At 43.0% G+C, this 19138-nt stretch overlaps 1 protein-coding gene across 1 annotated transcript in view; it reads right to left on the reverse strand.

Annotated features, from left to right (window-relative positions):
* Nucleotides 1-13475: 13475 nt before the first annotated feature.
* DHX29 (DExH-box helicase 29) overlaps nt 13476-19138 on the reverse strand; it is a 250263-nt gene continuing 244600 nt past the window's right edge. Inside the window, exon 28 of the mRNA XM_030193127.1 lies at nt 13476-15459. Coding sequence (XP_030048987.1) covers nt 15404-15459 — 56 coding nt within the window. The 3' untranslated portion in view covers nt 13476-15403. The remainder of the gene's footprint in view (nt 15460-19138) is intronic.

Here is a 19138-nt window from a genome sequence, read left to right on the forward strand (position 1 = left end):
CCCCACGCTTGAACTTGGGGATTGTTGTCCGGCGGCCATCTTAGGCTCCACGGCCGTTTTACTTTTGTCTTTCTCTTTACGCTGTATTTTCGCCGCCATTCGAGTTTTCGCTGTCAGATCTTCCAGCCGTATAGCGTTCGATCTTACTCTTATCCACTGCGATAGCAGGTAAGCCAAATAGTTCGCGTTATAGCTGATTATTTCGTTAGATGAGCGGGACTGGCAGGAGCGTCTCTCAGACACGTCTTCACTCCTGCATCGCACCACGTGATCGAATATGGTAGATTTAAAACAAATAGGAGAAAGTTTTTCTTTACTCAGCATGTAGTTGGACTCTGGAACTCGTTGCCGGAGAATGTGGTGGCAGCGGCTGGCCTTACGGAGTTTAAGAGGGGCTTGGACAGATTCCTGAAGGGAAAATCCATTGAACATTATTCATTTTTTTTTTGGGGGGGGGGGGGGGGTTTGCCAGGTTCTTGAAGCCTGGATTGGCCGCTGTCAGAGAAAGGATGCTGGGCTTGATGGACCCTTAGTCTTTTCCCAGTATGGCGGTGCTTATGTGCTAACCTGTGGAATTTTGTAAGTCTAAGTGCTTTGAAAATGAGCCCCATAGTATCACACAGCAGGTACAGAACATTTATTATTTGTAAAATGTATAAACCACCTTGCTGAGGCAAAAGAATCATCCAAAACAGTTATTTATGTATGCTTACCTAGTAATCTTGCCAGCATTGTTACGAAGTACATTTTGATGATAATTATATAAACTTCTACATATAAAAGGGGTTTTATAAAATTACCCCATGGCTTACATACAGTAAAGACCTGGGGGAATTCTCTTCAAAAGTTTTGAAAATTTTGCAAGCTTCTGCATTCCTTTTTTCGCTTCAACTATAGTTCTCTCTCCCATTAACTCCTAGCAAGACCCTTAATTCTATCTGCCCCCAAGTCTTCTCCCACATGCATGCAGGGCCCGTATTAGGGGTGGGGAGGGGAGCTAACAGGGCAGCTGCACTGGAACCCACAGCTCCAGGAGGCCCCTGTGCGCTGACATGTCTTTCCCTTCTCCACCCCTATCCGGTGTCTCCCTTGCTTTCCTGGTCTAACTTTAGAATGTTTTTTTTCTTTGCAGAGAGTTTGCAGAATGGGAGCGATTCAAACATACTGCCATCAGCCTCCTCAACACTCTTCCTCTGCCGCAGTCCACCCCACCTTTGATGCAACTTCCTGTTTCCGCCTGAGTGGATTGCGGCAGAGGGAATGTGCCGAGGATGGAGACCAAAGATAAAAAAAAACATTTTAAAGTTAGACTGAGAAGGTGAGGGAGACGCCAGATGGAGGGTGGAGAGAAGAGAAAGGACATTCTGGCCCACAAGGGCCCCCTGGAGCAGCTGTTTATGAACTAGGCTGGGGAGGGAAGGGGAAGAAATAATGGGCTTGGAAACAGAGGCTAAGGGGAGAGATGATGGACAATAGGATGGAGGGAGGCAAGAGACAGGGAGAGAAGTTGGACCCAAAGTATTGGAGGGAGACAGATACTGGATAGGAGGGCAGTTGGAAAGAGAAAGGAAGAGATGCTGGACCTGGGGGTGGTGTGGAGGGAGGGGGAGAGAGATACTGGATGGGAGAGCAGTTGCAAAGAGAAAGGGAGAGATGGTGGATCCGAGGTTGGTGGAAAAGAAGGGAAAGACAGAGAGGTACTGGATGGGAGGGCAGTTGAATAGAGAAAGGGAGAGATGGTGGATCTGGGGGTGGTGGGTAGGGAGGGAGAGATGCTGGACAATGGGCAATTTGTAAGAAAGAGGAAGAATTTGGACCTGGGGATGGGAGAGAGAGAGAGAGAGAGAGAGAGAGATGTTGAGTCTGGGGGTGGAAGGGAGGGATAGATGCTGAACATTGGGATGGAGGGAAGAAGAACAGAAAAGAGAGGAAGTAATGTCAGACCATGGCGTGGGGAGAGAGATGAGAGATGGATCCATGGGAGCCAACTTTTCAAAATTATTTGGAGTGCTAAACCCAATGAAAATTCTCTCTCCCTGGACACATTTCATGGTAGATATCCTGAAAACCCAATGGGATTTGGTGTGCCCTGAGGACAGGTTGAGAAGTTCTGCTGTATAGGGTCATGCCACAGCTCAAAATGTCAGGAACCATGCCCGTGTTGGTAGTCCACTTAAGATCAGTCTTCACTGAGATTTGCAGAGCTGCGATGTGGTCTTCAGTCCACATGTTCACATCTCACTACTGTTTTGAGCAGAATTCCCAAAGCAATAACTACTACTACTACTACTATTTAACATTTCTAGAGCGCTACAAAGTGTACGCAGCGCTGTACAAACACAGAAGAAAGACAGTCCCTGCTCAAAGAGCTTACAATCTAATAGACAAAAAGTAAAGCATTTAAATTTAAAATATTTAAGCAGTCAAGCACAAGAGAAGGACTGAAGATGTTGAAGGGTGGTCAGTGTGATTAGGTGTAACTCTGGTTGGAGTAGTGGGAGAAGGTGATAGAAGAATAGAAATGGGTGAGGTAAAGTAATGAGTGGGTTGATAGGGAGGTTATATAAGACATGTCACTCTAGGGGTGGGTGGGTAGAGGGGTAGGGTGGGCGGGATTAAGTCTAAAGCAGGAGAAGGTATTCTCTGCAGCCTATCTGTGAGATGGAAAATGCTCTCTGAAGCTGCTGCTATAAGTTGTTAGTTTTCTCTCCCTGAAAGAGATCCAAGCCACACCCAGTTTGGCCACACAGTTCTGCAGAACTTGTTTAGAGTCTAGAATTATTATTATTAGTTACATTTGTACCCCACATTTTCCCACCTATTTGCACGCTCAATGTGTCTTACATAGTACCGTACAGGCGTTCGCCAGTCGGTTGCTAACAAATACAGGTTATATTGTGGTTGAATTGAGGTAGGTGTGTATCAGGCACCATGAGGATGGGAGGGATGAAGATTGTATATTGTCCAGTATGATCACTGGTTGTGTGGTGTTGCTGGGTGTGGGAATTTACGTTGGATCGGTGGGGGTAGGCCTTTTTGAAGAGGGTGGTTTTTAGTGATTTCCTGAAGTTTAGATGGTCATGGATTATTTTCACAGCTTTAGGGAGTCCATTCCATAGTTGTGCGCTTAGGTAGGAGAAGCTGAATGCATAAATTGTTTTGTATTTCAGTCCTTTGCAATTTGGGTAATGTAGGTTTAGGTATGATCGTGATGATCCGAATCTGTTTCTGGTAGGTAGATCTATGAGGTCTATCATGTATCCTGGGACTACGCCGTAGATAATTTTGTGGACCAAGGTGCAGATTTTGAAGATGATTCGTTCTTTGATTGGGAGCCAGTGTAGCTTTTCTCGGAGGGGTTTAGTGCTTTTGAAGCGTGTTTTACCAAATATCAGCCTGGCAGCTGTGTTTTGGGCAGTCTGGAATTTTTTTTGCGAGTTCTTTACATCCCAAGTAGATTCTGTTGCAGTAGTCTGTATGGCTTAGGACCATTGATTGTATTAGGTTTCGAAAAATTTCCCTTGAGAAGAAAGTTTTTATTCGTTTGAGTTTCCACATTGAGTAAAACATTTTCTTTATTACGGAGTTTACTTGGCTCTCAAGGATAAGGTTACAGTCGATTATGACACCGAGTAATTTTAGGCTGAGGTAGGGAGGGTGTGTTCTGGGGTGTTTATGGATGTGGGTTTGTACTTGTTATGTTGAGATGAGAGGATGAGGCAGTGTGGTTTTTCAGTGTTCAGTTTCAATTGGAATGAGTTTGCCCAAGAGTCCATGATGTTCAGGCCGTCATTGATTTCCTTGGTTATTTCTGTTAAGTCATGACTGAAGGGAATATAGATTGTGACGTCATCTGCATAGATGAACGGGTTGAGGCCTTGTTTGGATAGGGACTTTTCCAGTGGGATCATCATCATGTTGGTGATCCTTGAGGTACTCCACAGGTGGCTTTCCACGGTGGTATGTTTCAGTTTGATTTTACTTGGTAATTTCTAGTGGTTAGAAAACCCTTTATCCAGTTAAGTACATTTCCATCAATCCCGAAGTGGCCAAGGAGTCTTAGTAGTATATTGTGGTTTACCATGTCGAACGCGCTCGACATGTCGAATTGGAGGAGAACTATACTTTTACCAGTGGCTATTTCTTGCTTGAATTTGGCCAGAAGAGTGACTAGGACAGTTTCAGTACTAAGGTGGGGGCGAGATCCTGTGAGTCGTGTAATATTGAGAACTTGTCCATGTATTCCGTAAGCTGTTTGGTCACCAAGCTCTCCATCAGTTTGACTACTAGAGGGATAGACCCAACTGGGCGGTAATTGGTTAGGTCGTTAGTGTTTTTCTTGGCGTCTTTAGGTATTGGGGTGAGTAGGATGTTACCATATTCCTCGGGGAAGAGACCTTGTTGTAGCCTGAAGTTTAGGTGGGATGTGAGGTCTGCCATGAAGCGGTCGGGGGGGGGGGAGGGGCGGATTTGAGTAGATGACTGGAACATATATCCAGTTTGCAGTGGGTGTTGGCAAACCTATGAGTTGCTTTTGTAACTGATTCCGCAGTGAGGAGAGTAAATGTTGTCCACATACGGTCAGCTGGACATCCACCAAGGATTAGGTCCAGGTTGTTGAAGAAGTTTTCGATGTTAGTGTTGTGTTGAGGAAGTGTGCTGTGTAGCTTTATTATTTCTTCGTGAAAGTAATTAGCAAGTTTGTCTGAGGATGGGATGTCTGTGTTGGTCGTGGTGATAGGAGTGGTGTCTAGTACCTTATTTACGAGTTGGAATAGTTTCTTCAGATCTTTGTAATCCGGTCCTATTTTAGTTTTGTAATAGGACCTTTTGGTTTGTCTTATAGCATATTTGTATTTTCTATGTGTTTGTTTCCATGCATTGAGTGTGTGTTCATCTTTTGTCTTTCTCCATGCTCGTTCAAGTTTCCTGGATTGTCTTTTGAGTTTTTTTTAATTCGTCATTGAACCATGGTATCGAGTTTTGTCTTCTTGATATTCTTGTCTTTAGTGGTGCTATTTCTCAACTCCACTCTTCTAGGCCTAATCATTTTTGCACCTTCACAACAGGATTTTTTTTTATGCTAGAGGTATTGGTTCTACTTGGCTTTCCCGTTGCAAATCCCTATTAACCATTGTTTGTTGTTTTCGGTGAGACTGGTAGGTAGGGATTCCCACATGTGCGAATGAATTGTCCTAGTGATCCTTGGAAAAAGTGAAATACTCACCAGTAGCAGATGTTCATTGAAGACAGCAGGACATATGTTCTCACATACCCTCCCACTTCCCCATGGAGCTGAATTCTCTATGCTTTTTATCCAACTGCATGTTCTGTGCAAATCAGGCAGGCAGGAAGACACACACGCATGCTCAGTAGGACCTGCCAAAAGTTTCTAGAATAAGCAGAACGCAGGGCAGTGTCTGCACCAGGGCTCTGTGGATGAACCACATGAGAACTAATTGTGCTGCTTGTCCTCAGAAAATACCTGCCACAGGTGACTAGCTTCACTATATTTAAGTCTGTGTCCATATGCTTAAGACAAAGACAACTGACCATTTTAGCAGCCTCCCTCTGGCCAAACTCCATCCTGCTTTTATCTTTTTGAAGGTGCAGTATCTAGAATTGTACACAGCAGTGGCATAGCCATGGTGGTGGTGGGGGGACAGGACCCCCTCACTTTTGGCTCAGGACCTCTCTGCTTTCCGGGCAGGCAGGGGATGCTAAGCCACGCCATCCAAAGACCTCTCCTGCCTGAGCCATACCCATAGCAGCATTTATTCAGCAGGTACGCTTCGCTGCTAATGCCGGCTTTCTCATGCATGCTCAGTTCAGGTCTAACTGAGCATGCACAGGAGAGTCAGCATTAGCAGCAAAGCACACCTGTTGAAAAAAATAAAATAAAAAAGCCATCACAATTGTATCTAAGGGATCTCATGACATCCTTAGCTAAGAGAACAATAAGAGCTGCTGTAGCCATAACACAGGCAGGAGAGGTCTCTGGCTGATAGAGCTTAGCATCTCCGCCAGCTCAGATGTTTATATTTTTAGAAGCCAAGGGTGGAATCCAGGGTGGAGTTGGGGGGGGGGGGGGGGGGGAGAATTGCATACCCACCCACTTTGGGCTAAGGCCCAGCCAGAATTGGCCATTTGGCTATGCCACTGGTACACAGTACTCTAAATGGGGTCTCACCAGAGACTCATAAAAAGACACCGTCACTTTCTTTTTCCTGTTGGCCATTCCTCTCCCTATGCATCCAAGCATCCATTCTGGCTTTTGCCATCTTCTTTTCTACCTGCTTGGCTACCTTAAGATAATCAGCTACCATCACCCCAAAGTTTCACTATTATTTTGTGTACAAAAATCCTTTGAAGCAATTTTCCAGCTTTGACTTTATATACATGGATTACAGCAAAATAAAATATTGTAGATTATGTTTAACATAGACCTCTTTTTTTAAAATTGTTATTGTGCTACATCCATAACACTTCTAGGAAACAGTCTCCACTGCTACCACCTGTGCAGGTCTCCTAGGTGGCTGGGGCTCTTCATTGTACTCTTCAGGCCTCACTATGTTTACCCATAATCATGCCTGGTCTGGAGTGCTACTGCTTACAAAATGTACACACACCTGAGCCTACTAAAATAAAAAAATAAAATAAATAAAAAACAACAAAAACCACCACAATTGTATCTCAGGGATCTAATGACACCATTAGCTGTGAGAACAAATCTTGAGTGTTTTTAAATGCAAACAAACCCTTGATATTTAATTATAACTATAAAGCAGCAATCCCACCAAGCCAGGAAAAATCAATATTAAGGCACTTACTGTCTTAACTTGGGAATTACAGTCTAGCAGACAAGCATGAAGAGGGAAATTCCATCTTTAGAAATGAAGGTGGCTTATTATTAGACCAGGTGAAGGTCAAACGTACATACATTTCTTTTAGACCTTGCAGTATATTGAAAAGATCACTATATTGCTGCTGGGCACAAGTAGAGTTTGGGGAGGTCCAGTAAAAAGTGAAATGAGTAGGCACCTTGGATGGATGGTAAGAAAATAACAATAGTGTAATCAAGTGCACTTTTGGAATAAAACTGTGGAGTAGGGCTGTAGAGCAACCATAGCCACGTGTCTTGTTATATGGAAGTTTCACTTCAATCTGCTTTAAATATTGTGTCCAAAATACATCTAGCTTTGTGCCTAATCTGCCGAAGGACATCCAGAAAGGATATCCAGGATCAGAATGAGGAATATTATCTAGAAAATAATTATTATGTATAATCAATATGGGCCTGGTCCCAAAACTGTGACCCTTCCGTCTTAAATACAATTGAATTTATTCTCCATTTTAATTTTAATGTACAGAATGTACAGTCTACCTTTTCTCAAAAATGAAAACAAAGCTGGTATCAATGTACACATCTGGGGCGTAGCCAGACATCCAATTTTGGGTGGGCCTGGGCCCAAGATGGGTGGGCAGAACTCCGCCCTGTCCCACAAGTGATTTGGTCTCTCCCTCTCTCGCTTGCAAGTCATATGGTCTTTCAAACATCCCCCTCATACCTTCTAAATAGCAGATTTTCATTGGCAGTGAGCAGCAACTAATACACACTGCTCATGCTGGCCCCACAGCCTTCCCTCTGATGCAACTTCCTGTTTCTGCATAGGTGGGAATACATCAGAGGGAAGGCTGTGGGGCCAGTGTGAATAGTATGTATCAGTCACTGCTTGCTGCAGGCAAAGATCTGCTATTTACAAGGTATGCAGGAGAGACAGTTGTGAGTTTTTGGCTGGTGGGGCTTGGGGAGCCCTGCCAGCCACATCATAGGTGTGCTGCTACTGGGTGGGCCTGAGCCCAAAGTCGGCTACGCCACTGGTACACGTTGACATAAACACAAATATACAAATTAGTACAGTAATCTTTGATGAGTTAAATAAGATAGTAGAATTGCTTTTGTCTCAGCCCCCAGGTATAGAAGAAAAGACATGAGACAATCTACTTTACCAGTTTGAAGAACTCCGTGTTTTTAATGCACATGTACACGTTGATGTAGATGAGAGAGCTTTGTCCCTGTTAACCATCTCTTGTAGCAACCAGTCTGACCCAATTAGGGCTCCTTAGAGGACTGGGACTAAACATCAAGGACATAGCAAATTTTTTTAAACTATGAGGCAAGGAGTTCCATAGCTGAGGCCCTAGTAACAAATAAATACAAGTCAATTAATTTTACATTATCAAAAAAGATTGTATAGTGGTTGGTTAGCTCAACAGTTTGAAGGTCTGAAATACATTATAGCACCCAAAACCAAAGTTATTAATTTATCCACAGGACAGAAATGGCATGGATGGCAGGAATGCAACTTGTCCCATGCTACCCTGCTAATGTACTGCAGCCTTACCCTGAGAAGAACAGATATGCATGTCAGATATATCCTGTCTCTGCAAATTTGACCTCTCTGATTAAAACGGCCAATAAGGGGACAAAGCAGTATCAAATTGTGACGGTAATGAAGGCAGTGGTAATTGGACAGAGTACTAACTCATTTCATAAAGGTTACTACACCTATACATCTTCTGACTAACTGTTTCACAGGTTTCTTTTCAAGGTAGTCACCTTTATTTTTATTCCTTCAACTGTGTCTTTACTGTATGTATTTCAGCAAATATAGTATAATAAAACAATAATTAAAATATCTTCCCAAAGGAAGCCATATACATGCCTTTCCAATAACTAAGTTATCCTATGCAAAAAATGCATTAAAAGAAAAAAGATATCCAATGACCCCTAGTTCCTAGATCATCTTTTCCACCCACAGTGCTTGCCTCTTGTGCACTACAATTAACTTTGGGGTATCAAGTAATGACATCAGTTACTGAATGACTAGTTTAGCACACATGAGTAAATTCCCCTGAAGAAGCGACAAGGTGAAACGGGAACCCTGTTGGCATTTACTAAATTGCACGATATCATAACAATTATTTATTGCTCATATCTTAAAAAAAAAGTGATGACCAAATTAAAATACTAAACAATGTTGAAAATTGGGAGGTTTTTGGCCAATGACTGTATACGTCTGTTGTGACTATAGCCATCTGTGAAACATACAAGTCCACAGACCATTTTTCTGAGGTCTTTTCCTCCTTTTTTTTCAACAGGTTTTGATTCAGAATATGTTATTTTGAACAAGATTTGATTCAGAATAAGTTGTTAATATTCGTTCAACAAGTCTTTTGTTAGTATTTGAATATACACCATATTCCCCCTTCTGCTCCTTTTCTCAGGTGAACATATTTAGGCCCATAGTACTCATTGCACAGAGCTCCAAAGGCAGATCATTAGAAACACATACTCACCAGAAGCATTGTCAATTTTCTCCAAAGAAAATAAAGAAAATTCAGATATAGTAACATAGTAAATGACGGCAGATAAAGACCTGCACGGTCCATCTGCCCAACAGGGTAAACTAATTTTACACGGTATGTAATACTTTATATGTATACCCGAGTTTGATTTGTCCCTGTCTTTCTCAGGGCACAGACCGTAAAAGTCTGCCAAGCACTGTTCCTGTACTAAAAGTTCTGAAGCTAACGTTGAAGCCCCTTAAAATTTACACGCCAGCCCATCCATATCTATTCAGTCATGATCAGGGCACAGACCGTAGAAGTCTGCCCTGCACTGGTTTTACTCTCCAAATACCGGCATCGCCACCCAATCTCCGCTAAGATTACTACTACTACTTCCATTCCTTCTAAACAGGATTCCTTTGTGTTTATCTGCAACTACTTACAAGCAAAGCAAACCACTGTGAAATCATAAAAAGATAAAACTCATCTAGATGTCATCTCAAATCCCTCCCCTAGCTACATAGAGGCTACTTAGTACTACTGATGATCTAATTTTATTGGAAATGTGGAAAGTTTGTTGGCCTGTGTGAAATTTTGGCAGTTTAGATCACAGGATGGTTGAGGTTTATTGTAATTCTGGTTTATTAAACATTTCTTAATTCAAATTAACACAGGGTCTACAAACATGCCTGTTTTCTGTTCATCAGCAGAGCCCAACTTTAGCCTTCACAAGCATGTCACAATTTTTATTAATTTCCACAGAGGCTGAGTAATCTAATGATCTCCTGTAATCAAGGCCACAAGATCCAACTGTATCTGAACTACTTCCAATACCAGTCACAACAAGGCATAGTCCCAGGATCAGTATACAAGATGTGTGCTGGTTCAGCAGGAGCCTCAGCTGGGATCTAATCACTGGGCAAAAGGTAAGACATTCTGAGGTTATTCAGTTATACTAGAAGAATGCCACTGAGACTAGCCTGCTTGTGCCAAGAGACGAATGGGCAAAAAAGCAAATCCACCAGTTGATCCTATGTGCACTTTCCAAGTCCTGAGCCTGGCCACTGCTCTTATGTATAATCAAAATTTTCTATTAACACTTTAAATAAGTGAGAGGAGTCAGAGCAGCCAATATTCTCATATTGCACAATGCTGTAATATGCTTCTGTTCTAGCTGCTCACTTCAAACATACTTTAATATGAAGAGGTGAATGGATTAGGGTCATTGCTATGTTAAGTTGTTTATTCCACTGACTTCTTACAGAATGTGCAAGCTTTAAACTAACATTGTTCAGCACATAAGTACAGTGGTGTGCATAAGATCTGCATTACCTGTGTAAATTACTTTTTTAAAATGTGATTTATCATTTATATCTATAGCTTGAGGAAATACATGCTAGTTATTATATATCATTTTTTTTTTCCAACTATCATCCTTGCATACAAATTCAGTCTGCATTTCACCATCTTGCACTATTTGGGTAGACTTGAAAGTAACTACATGATGTTTATGGCAAACAAGGGATTGTGTCAAATATGTGACCATCTCTGGGAAAAGGTAAGCAAAGTCTCTGGAAACAAAAAATGAGGTTTTAATGAATTATGTGCTAATTTATAATACAACAGTCCAAACCCCATCCTTTCATCTGAAAAAATAAAAAAGTTACAGAAGTTCAAACATAACTTTTTTATGCTGCTTATGGACTCATAACATGAAAAATTGGCCATTCACAACATTTTGGATATGAGACTTTAGTCACCTTTTCCCAGAGATCAAAATCAGCTAAACAGCACCTGACCAATCAAAAGTAATATTAATACCAATCACATTTAGACTTTAGCCTGATGTGGGAACTATAAATTTCCCATGATATCAGATGTTGGCATATTTAACGCCAAAATATATATTTCAGTACTTGTTACAGGAGAACTGAAACAGAATAGTCATTCTTCATGAAGAGAGATATTTGAGCAAAGAGATTGCAAGATTAAGATAGAATTAGAGTACTTTGATTCAGGTATTACAGATGATGAAGACTAGAGATACAAAAGATAGGTACCTCTGGGCGACCAAGGAAGACGACAGGCAGGATATTTTGAGAAGAACGCCTCAACTGTTAAGAGAATGGCAGGACATTGTTCAGTTACAGTGAGTTCTTGCACTTTTGGAAGATTTTGGTCTGACAGGGTGCAAGGCAAGAAAGAAACCACTACTGAGGGTCAATCAAAGGAAAATACAACTGGTTTGGACTGTGAAATATTCAAAGTGGAGCAAGACAATGTATAAGAAAGTCTTGTCCAGTGAGAAAAGTACATTTTGCGTCTCGGGAAACCAGGAGAAAATATTCATGGAAGGAATTCAAACCAGAGCTCCTTGATCTGTCAATGAAGTATCCCACAAAGGTGATGGACCTGGGGTTGTACGGCAGCAGCTGGTATGGGAAAGCTACATATTATGGAAGGGATGGGGAATACAATGAAATATGTGGAAATCCGATAGAAATGTATGTTGTCATCAGCTAAACATTTATTCTCTGGTGATTACATCTTCCAGGACGACAATGTTCCTTGTCATTTTGTTCTTCTTCCATTCAACAATGGTCTTGGATTTATGACAACAATTCACTGGTCTGCTCAATCCCATTGAGAATCTGTGGCACAAATTGTCAGCAGAGCTATCCAGACGACAGCCAATGACCAAGAGTGAGTTCATAGAGTCACTGATTGCAAGATTATCACACATGACCACTCCATGCCACCAGCAAGATGCTGACATGATTGGCCAGCCTTTACTCTTGCAATCAAGTACTAAATACAATAAATAAAGCAGAAACAGTCCTCGATCCTGGGGAACTGAGTTCAATTCCCACTGCAGCTCCTTGTGACTCTGGGCAAGTCACTTAACCCTCCATTGCCCCTGGTACAAAATAAGTACCTGAATATATGTAAACCGCTTTGAATGTAGTTGCAAAAAAACCTCAGAAAGGCAGTATATCAAGTCCCATTTCCCTTTCCAGGGCTAAACTTAAAAGCAAAACTTATACAGATATTAATATAACGATTATAAGCTTGATACCAGCTGCTATATTGATCTGCCTCCTGATGAAGAACACGAAACAAGGGAGCCCTTGTCGAGGATTTTGCTTGTCTGTGCAACGTTGGCTTAGCTGCGCTAGATAATGGTTTGGTCTGGAATCACCTGTTGGAATTTCAAGGTTGACGTTATCTTGCCTAAGTCGCTGACTGAGAGTGGTTCCGGCGCTGCATCCTTCGCTCCCCATTCCTGAGTTGCAGAGAAGGTGCCCCATCCCGTCGCTAGTCAGCTGTTACACTGGTCAGCTGTTCCTTGGAGTTGTAGTGATGGAGGTCCCTGGCTGGAGTGCCCCAGTGGTTGAGGATGACCGTTTGGTCCGCCATCTTGTTTCCTGCTCTGCTGACTCCGTCGCTGTGGATGCCTGCCTCCGGCTTCATTTGTTCAACCTGGGCCTGCTGCAGTCCCGACTGGGCTCGACTTGCTGGATCCATCTGTGTTAGCCTAGACTTTCATCTTTCCCCTTGGCCCGCCTGGACTTTCGCCGTTCATCTTTGCCTCCCTTTGCCTCCATTACTTTTTACTTTTCCCTCCTTTCCGTCTTCTCCATCTCTAATTACTAAAATGTAACTGTAATGTATTTATTTTAATTGGTTCATTATAAGCCGCTTTGGGGCTGCATCACTGTGGCAAAAGGCGGGGTATAAATGTACTGAAATAAATAAATTAAATAAATTTCAGCTAAATTCTGCTGATTCATATACACATCTCAAAATTCCTGCATTGATCAGTGAATTTCTGCAGAACTTTGCAATATATGTCACTGACTTCAACATTAAGGGTGTCTTTTACTAAGATGCGCTCACGTTTTTAGCACACACTAAAATTGTGGGCGCGCTAACCTTTAGAGACGCCCATAGGAATGCATTGGCGTCTCTAACATTTAGTGCGCCTAAAATTTTAGCACACGTCCCTTAGTAAAAGATCCCCTAAGTGTTTCTTTTACAAAGCTGCGCTATTGATCCCCACGCTGCAAATGAGAGGAAGCCTATAGTAACTGAATGGTCTTCCTCTTATTTCCCGTGCAGGAATCGCTAGTGCAGCTTTGTAAAAGGAGCCTAAAATCAACATATTTCACAGCATTCTGCGGCTCTACAAGAATGGTACTTCATTTTTTAAAAGCACAGATCTTGTCTACCATATATTTATCTTGAAATTTCTCATATATTTAAATCTAAGTTTTGCTGACCTGTTCCTTATCCTCCCTGCTTCCATTGCACATATCCTTCTTGAGCCTGTCTAGAAAGGTACATTTGCCGTATCATTAAACTTCTTATAAGCTCTATTGACCATCAATATTCAGTGGCACTTAACCAGGCAGTCCTCAGGAAATGTGCATTTTTTTCCCAGCTTTGTAGTTTGAATAATACAGAAGGAAATTAATTCCTGTTCTATTTCTCCAGGGTTGAACCATATGCAAAGTCTAGCTTCTTGGGGTTTCCATTTCAAGTTTTAGCTGCATATTTCTATTGTGATCTGAGATGGATTAACTAGACACCAAACGCTGACTTCCAGAACTGCATCAGCCCCAATATGCAGAATTTCCTGCTTTATTCAACCTGTGATTCATTCAACAGTGGCCTCAATTTGTGATTTTACATTTCCAGACCAAATTCTCACAAACTGATATATGCTTACATTCAATACCCAAGTTTGTTTTGGCTCCAAAGAAAATAATTAGCCTGTGGAGAAAGGTAGTAGTATATCTGGGTTAAAACAAAAAGGGCTGGATAAGTTCAATAACAATTTTTAGCCATATAGAATTAGGAGTTTGCCATCTCTTACTTCTGGTGTTCAACAACAGTGAATGAATCCACATTGGAATATGCGTGCTACTACCAAATTTCCTTATTTCTTTATATTAATTATCTACACACTTGTATATTAATCACTACCAATATCAAAGCAATTTACAAGCATAAAACAACCTAATTAATATATATTAGTTTAGGTACACACCAAAATAACCCCAGACAATTTTAAATGATCTAAACTGGCCACTGTCAAGAGACAGGATGCAGGACTCTGTGGACTACTGGGTGTGATCCAGCATAGCACTTCTTATGCTCTTAATGGCATGAATAAAGTGTCTTCAGTTTTCTCCTGATAATATATACATGTTTCTTTATTGCCTTCATGGCTGCAGCCCAAAATCCAGGTAGGAAAGCGGTCTGCTACATCCCAAAGGAAGGACACTGTAGAAGCAGACATAGCGACAACTAGATAAAATCGTAAGAAGTTTGTGCCCCTGATCTAGCCTATGCAGGGTGAAACACAGCCGTGTTTGAGTGTTATTTTAACTCGATCAAGTAAAATAAATTATTTTAAAATTTTTGTCTACTTGTTAACAAGCCTGCTTCTACAATTTATTTCTTTCATGGCTGCAGTCCATGAAAGATCACATTATTCAGCTATCTACTCTCTTCTTTCTGGTCCCTCCTCCTTGTATACTTGACAGACCTATAATCTACAGAAAACTTCCACTGCTCAACTTCTCAAAAGTTTCTTTCCAGACTAAATTAATCGCTCCCCTACTTTGAAATGAGCTTTCCTTTCTCATCCTCTGTTGCTAAATATTTGATCTTAGCTTCCCTCTTGCTGATTGCTCTTAACTCTCTCCCTTCAACTTTCAGAATTTCAGACTTTAGCCTCATCTTGCCTTTCTTATTGGATTTGCCTCATGATCATAGTTAAAACTCTTATATCAAACCAAAGTACATTTATAATCTATAAACAAAGTGAATAAGACAAGAACTGGCACCAAAAATCTATATTGTGAAAGTATTGACAACAGATTAATACTCAGGCTTACAAAATGTGGTCATTTAAATTAGAGATGGAAAGGAACAGACATCATCCCAAGCTCTGACATAAATCAAAGTACTCAAATACTTCAATAGTCAGTTCATTTTCTATCATAATTTTTTTTCCGTATCAAATGTCAGAGTCTGAACTCTAGTTTCATTTTGTATTCTCCGCCTTTATCAGTTCTGTGATGGCCTGTAAAATCTCATCATCTGAAAGACATAAAACAATAGGTTAAGTGACATCAAGGCTGAGAGCCCAGCGCAACAAGAACACAGAGATTTGCAGAATTCGCAGCAGAAATGTTTGTCAGATTGCATAGGTTTCTTTGACACATTCACAGTAGGCACACACACACACACACACACACACACACACACACATACACAGTATGTTCCCTGGTTTATGTAAAATGGTAGGAAAAAATACATTCAGTCTGGTCAAAACCAAAGTAGTATTTAAAAAAGAGGAGGTTACACCCATTAGATAGGAACAAAGGATGTATGTCATCCACTTACTAATTTACAGGCATCACAAAGCAACCCTAACCAGCACACCTGCAAATTTAAAACAATAGTAGCAACTACATGTTCAGAAAATTAGAAAGGAATGATAACAGATGAAATAAGACTTAGACTAAATTAGCTGAGCTTTCAGTATGGCTCAGAAGGTGGTGAGAAAAGGTGCAGTTTCAGGATTACTCCAGAGAAGTGGTGCAAATCCCACTGACACTCCTTGTGATCTTGAGCAAGTCACTTTGGGGTCCTTTTACAATGGCGCACTATGGGTGTCTCTAGTGTTTAGCGCACGCTAAAAACGCTACTGCGTCTTTGTGAAAGACCCCTTTAACCCTTCATTGCTCACATGCAATCTCAGGGACCCTTTGACAAAGCTGCTCTAACACCATTTCTAGCACAGCTGGCAAAAGGGGCTATTTTCCTATTTGTTTTATTTCTGGCTATGTGCTGTTAGCATTAGCACATGACCATCTAAAAAAATTTCCATGAGAGTGTAGGAGTGGAACACTGTACTACTGGACCAACAGAACAACCTCAAGCTTTGTGCATACTGATGGACTTTACTACCTCTGTTTCTGCCTTTTGGCATACTCCATACTCGAATGTATTGGACATTTAAGCTCTCCTGTACTGTGCCTTAACTACAACTTGTCAGCTTGTGCTGCTTGCTGTCTATTAGTATAAGATGGGATACAGGTGTATTAAACAGCTTGTAACAGTAGTAAGCAAGGCTTGCACAGAAACCAGCTTGCACGTAGGTGCCACATGACTAGATGGCCTTGGAGGGTGTCGTCACCCCCCCAACCTGCATCTCTGAGCCTAACGAACCTTATCTCCTTTGCTAGAAAGGAGCATTGTGTGTACAGCAAGATACTAAGTTTCGTTTCCCTTGCCAGTATCATTTCAGTATTATGACGTGTGTATGTACTGTGAACTACAAATGTGTACTGTAAGAACTACAAATGTTTACTGCGCATGTCCACTGTGATGTATAAGGGGCCTAATGCGCAGGCCCAGCAGGGAAGTATAAATGTAAGTGTCAGATGATTTGTGACACACAGTATCCTGAGAGAACTCAGTGCTGTTCATTGCTAGCAATAAAGTTGCATTGCTTTGGAACCAATTTGGCCTTTTGTCTCCTGATTCACTAGCCTGTTTCATTGGCGAGCCAGCCAAGAGTGAATTACAAAAGGGAAAATCGGATTATATTCTTCCCCTCCCCCATTGCAGTCGGGCCGGGTCATCGATCCCCTCCCGAGAAGGTGGTGAGTGGCCACCGCTGATTTCAGCGTCCATCTCCCAGAGGAGGGCCGATCAATTCCGGCTGACTGGAAAGGGGGCTGTGTGGTTCCGGCAAGGCACCTTTTCCTACTCCGGAGAGAAGCGCACCGACGGCGTGGCCTGCGACCCCGGCGGACAGGCGAGTATACTCAACGTAGTGACCGGCCCAGTAAGGACCGAAGAAGAGGCATGATCACCCTCTTTTAGCCAGTGACTAATACGGACTAGGTCCCGAAACTCACTAGGCTTTGCGAAGAAACCGAACGGGAGGGTTTCTTGTGGCGTATGAAAGTGTGTGAGTGGGCTTGCATTTCCGGACCGGGCGACCGCGTTCCGGTCAGGCCGAGTGTGACCCTTCCGTGTCTGGTGGAACGAGACCCCTTACTCCTCCACCATCCTTTTCCCCCTTTTGTCTGTCTCCTATCCTTTGGCACTCAGGTTTGGATGGGCGGGGGTGGATCCACACCTCTAGATTTAATGACGGAACACTTTAGCGAAGTGTTCGACCAAGATAAATGTAGTAGGGCCGGGATGATACAGCGATGTCAATTTATGTGGCCTGGGCTGGGAATTGCTGAATGGCCTCCGGAAGGGTCATTTGAGTATGAGAAGGTGGCAGCAGTGATGGATATCGTTATAGTTGAGGGAAACCCAGGCTGTCCCGAGGACATACCGTATATAGAAGCGTGGTTGAATGTAGTCCGGAACCCGCCGGACTGGGCCCAACATAAGATAGAAAAGGCCGCCCTCATGGTGGTAAACCAGAGAAAGGGGCGGAAAACTAAACTTAAAGCCCTGAAAGCCTTGCAGACCCATGCCTTTGCTCTCCAAACCCCGGCAACCGTTGCCATTCCGAAGGACGCAGGGACCGCCCCCACAAGGCCGACCGCCCCTAGCATTGAAGCCACAGAGACCACGCCCCGTGCTACTACCGCTAAGATAGAGACCACGCCCCGTGCTACCAACACACTTCCCAGAATGAGACCCCTGAAGGAAACCCGAGGGAAAGTTCAGGATTTGCCCGAAAAGGTGCGTTCGAAGGCCCCGATACTTACCACGACGGAGGTCTACGAAGATGATATTGCGCCCCCTCCCTACGCCCCCATATACCCCGACCTTACGGACATGGCGGAGAGCCAGAATAACGCCGAGGCCTCCGAGTCAGAGTCGGACGCTGAAGACGCTTCCCGACCAAGCTCGCCCGAGCCAACAGGCCCCGCGACCTCCAGGAAGAGCCAGCGGGTCGTGAAGAAAATCACTCGGTTTCCCCAATCGAGTCCGCGCAACACCCGCCCTTCCAGCCGAAGGGCGGGAATTACTGACCTAAACCCGGTCCGGCAATCTACCACCTATACCCCTAACCCGGCAGCAGACGGGGGCCAGCCTATCGAGTCGACTGTCTACAGCCACGTCCCCTTCTCCAGTGCCGATTTGTATAACTGGAAATTGCATGGGCCTTCGTACGACCAGAAACCTGAACAGCTGATAGAACTGGTGGAAGGCATCATATACAGTTATAATCCGACATGGGGTGACCTTAGACAATTGAGTGCCCACATTCTGACCACTGAAGAACGCCGCCTCTTACAACAGAATATGGAGCAAGCTGTCCGGGACGCGAACCCGGGCCATGCCAACTTACAGAACCTCTTAGAGGCGGAAGCACCTACTGCTGCCCCTGCGTGGGACTACCGAAACGCTGAAGGCCAAGCCGTCATCCGCTGGTACCAGCAGGCGTACCTGGCGGCCCTTAAGAAGGGAAAACAGAAGGTTACCAATATGGGAAAAATCCACAATGTAGTCCAACAGAAGGACGAAAGTCCAGGGGATTTCCTTGAACGACTCATGGAAGCATTTAGAAGACATAGTCCAATAAATCCCGAAGACTCCAAGAACCTCCCTACCGTGGTCATGAGTTTTGTCAGTCAGTCAGCACCGGATAGACGAAGAAAGCTCCAGAGAACTGAGGGGTTTGAAGGGATGAGTATCAGCCAACTAAAAGCTATAGCTGATCGCGTATTTGGATACCGTGACCAAGAAGAGAAGACTGAAGCCACGGTAATGGAAGAACGCCTGGGGTCCAGACCGCGGG

The sequence above is a fragment of the Microcaecilia unicolor genome, chromosome 2, assembly GCF_901765095.1.
Source record: "Microcaecilia unicolor chromosome 2, aMicUni1.1, whole genome shotgun sequence".
Taxonomy (NCBI): Eukaryota; Metazoa; Chordata; class Amphibia; order Gymnophiona; family Siphonopidae; genus Microcaecilia; species Microcaecilia unicolor.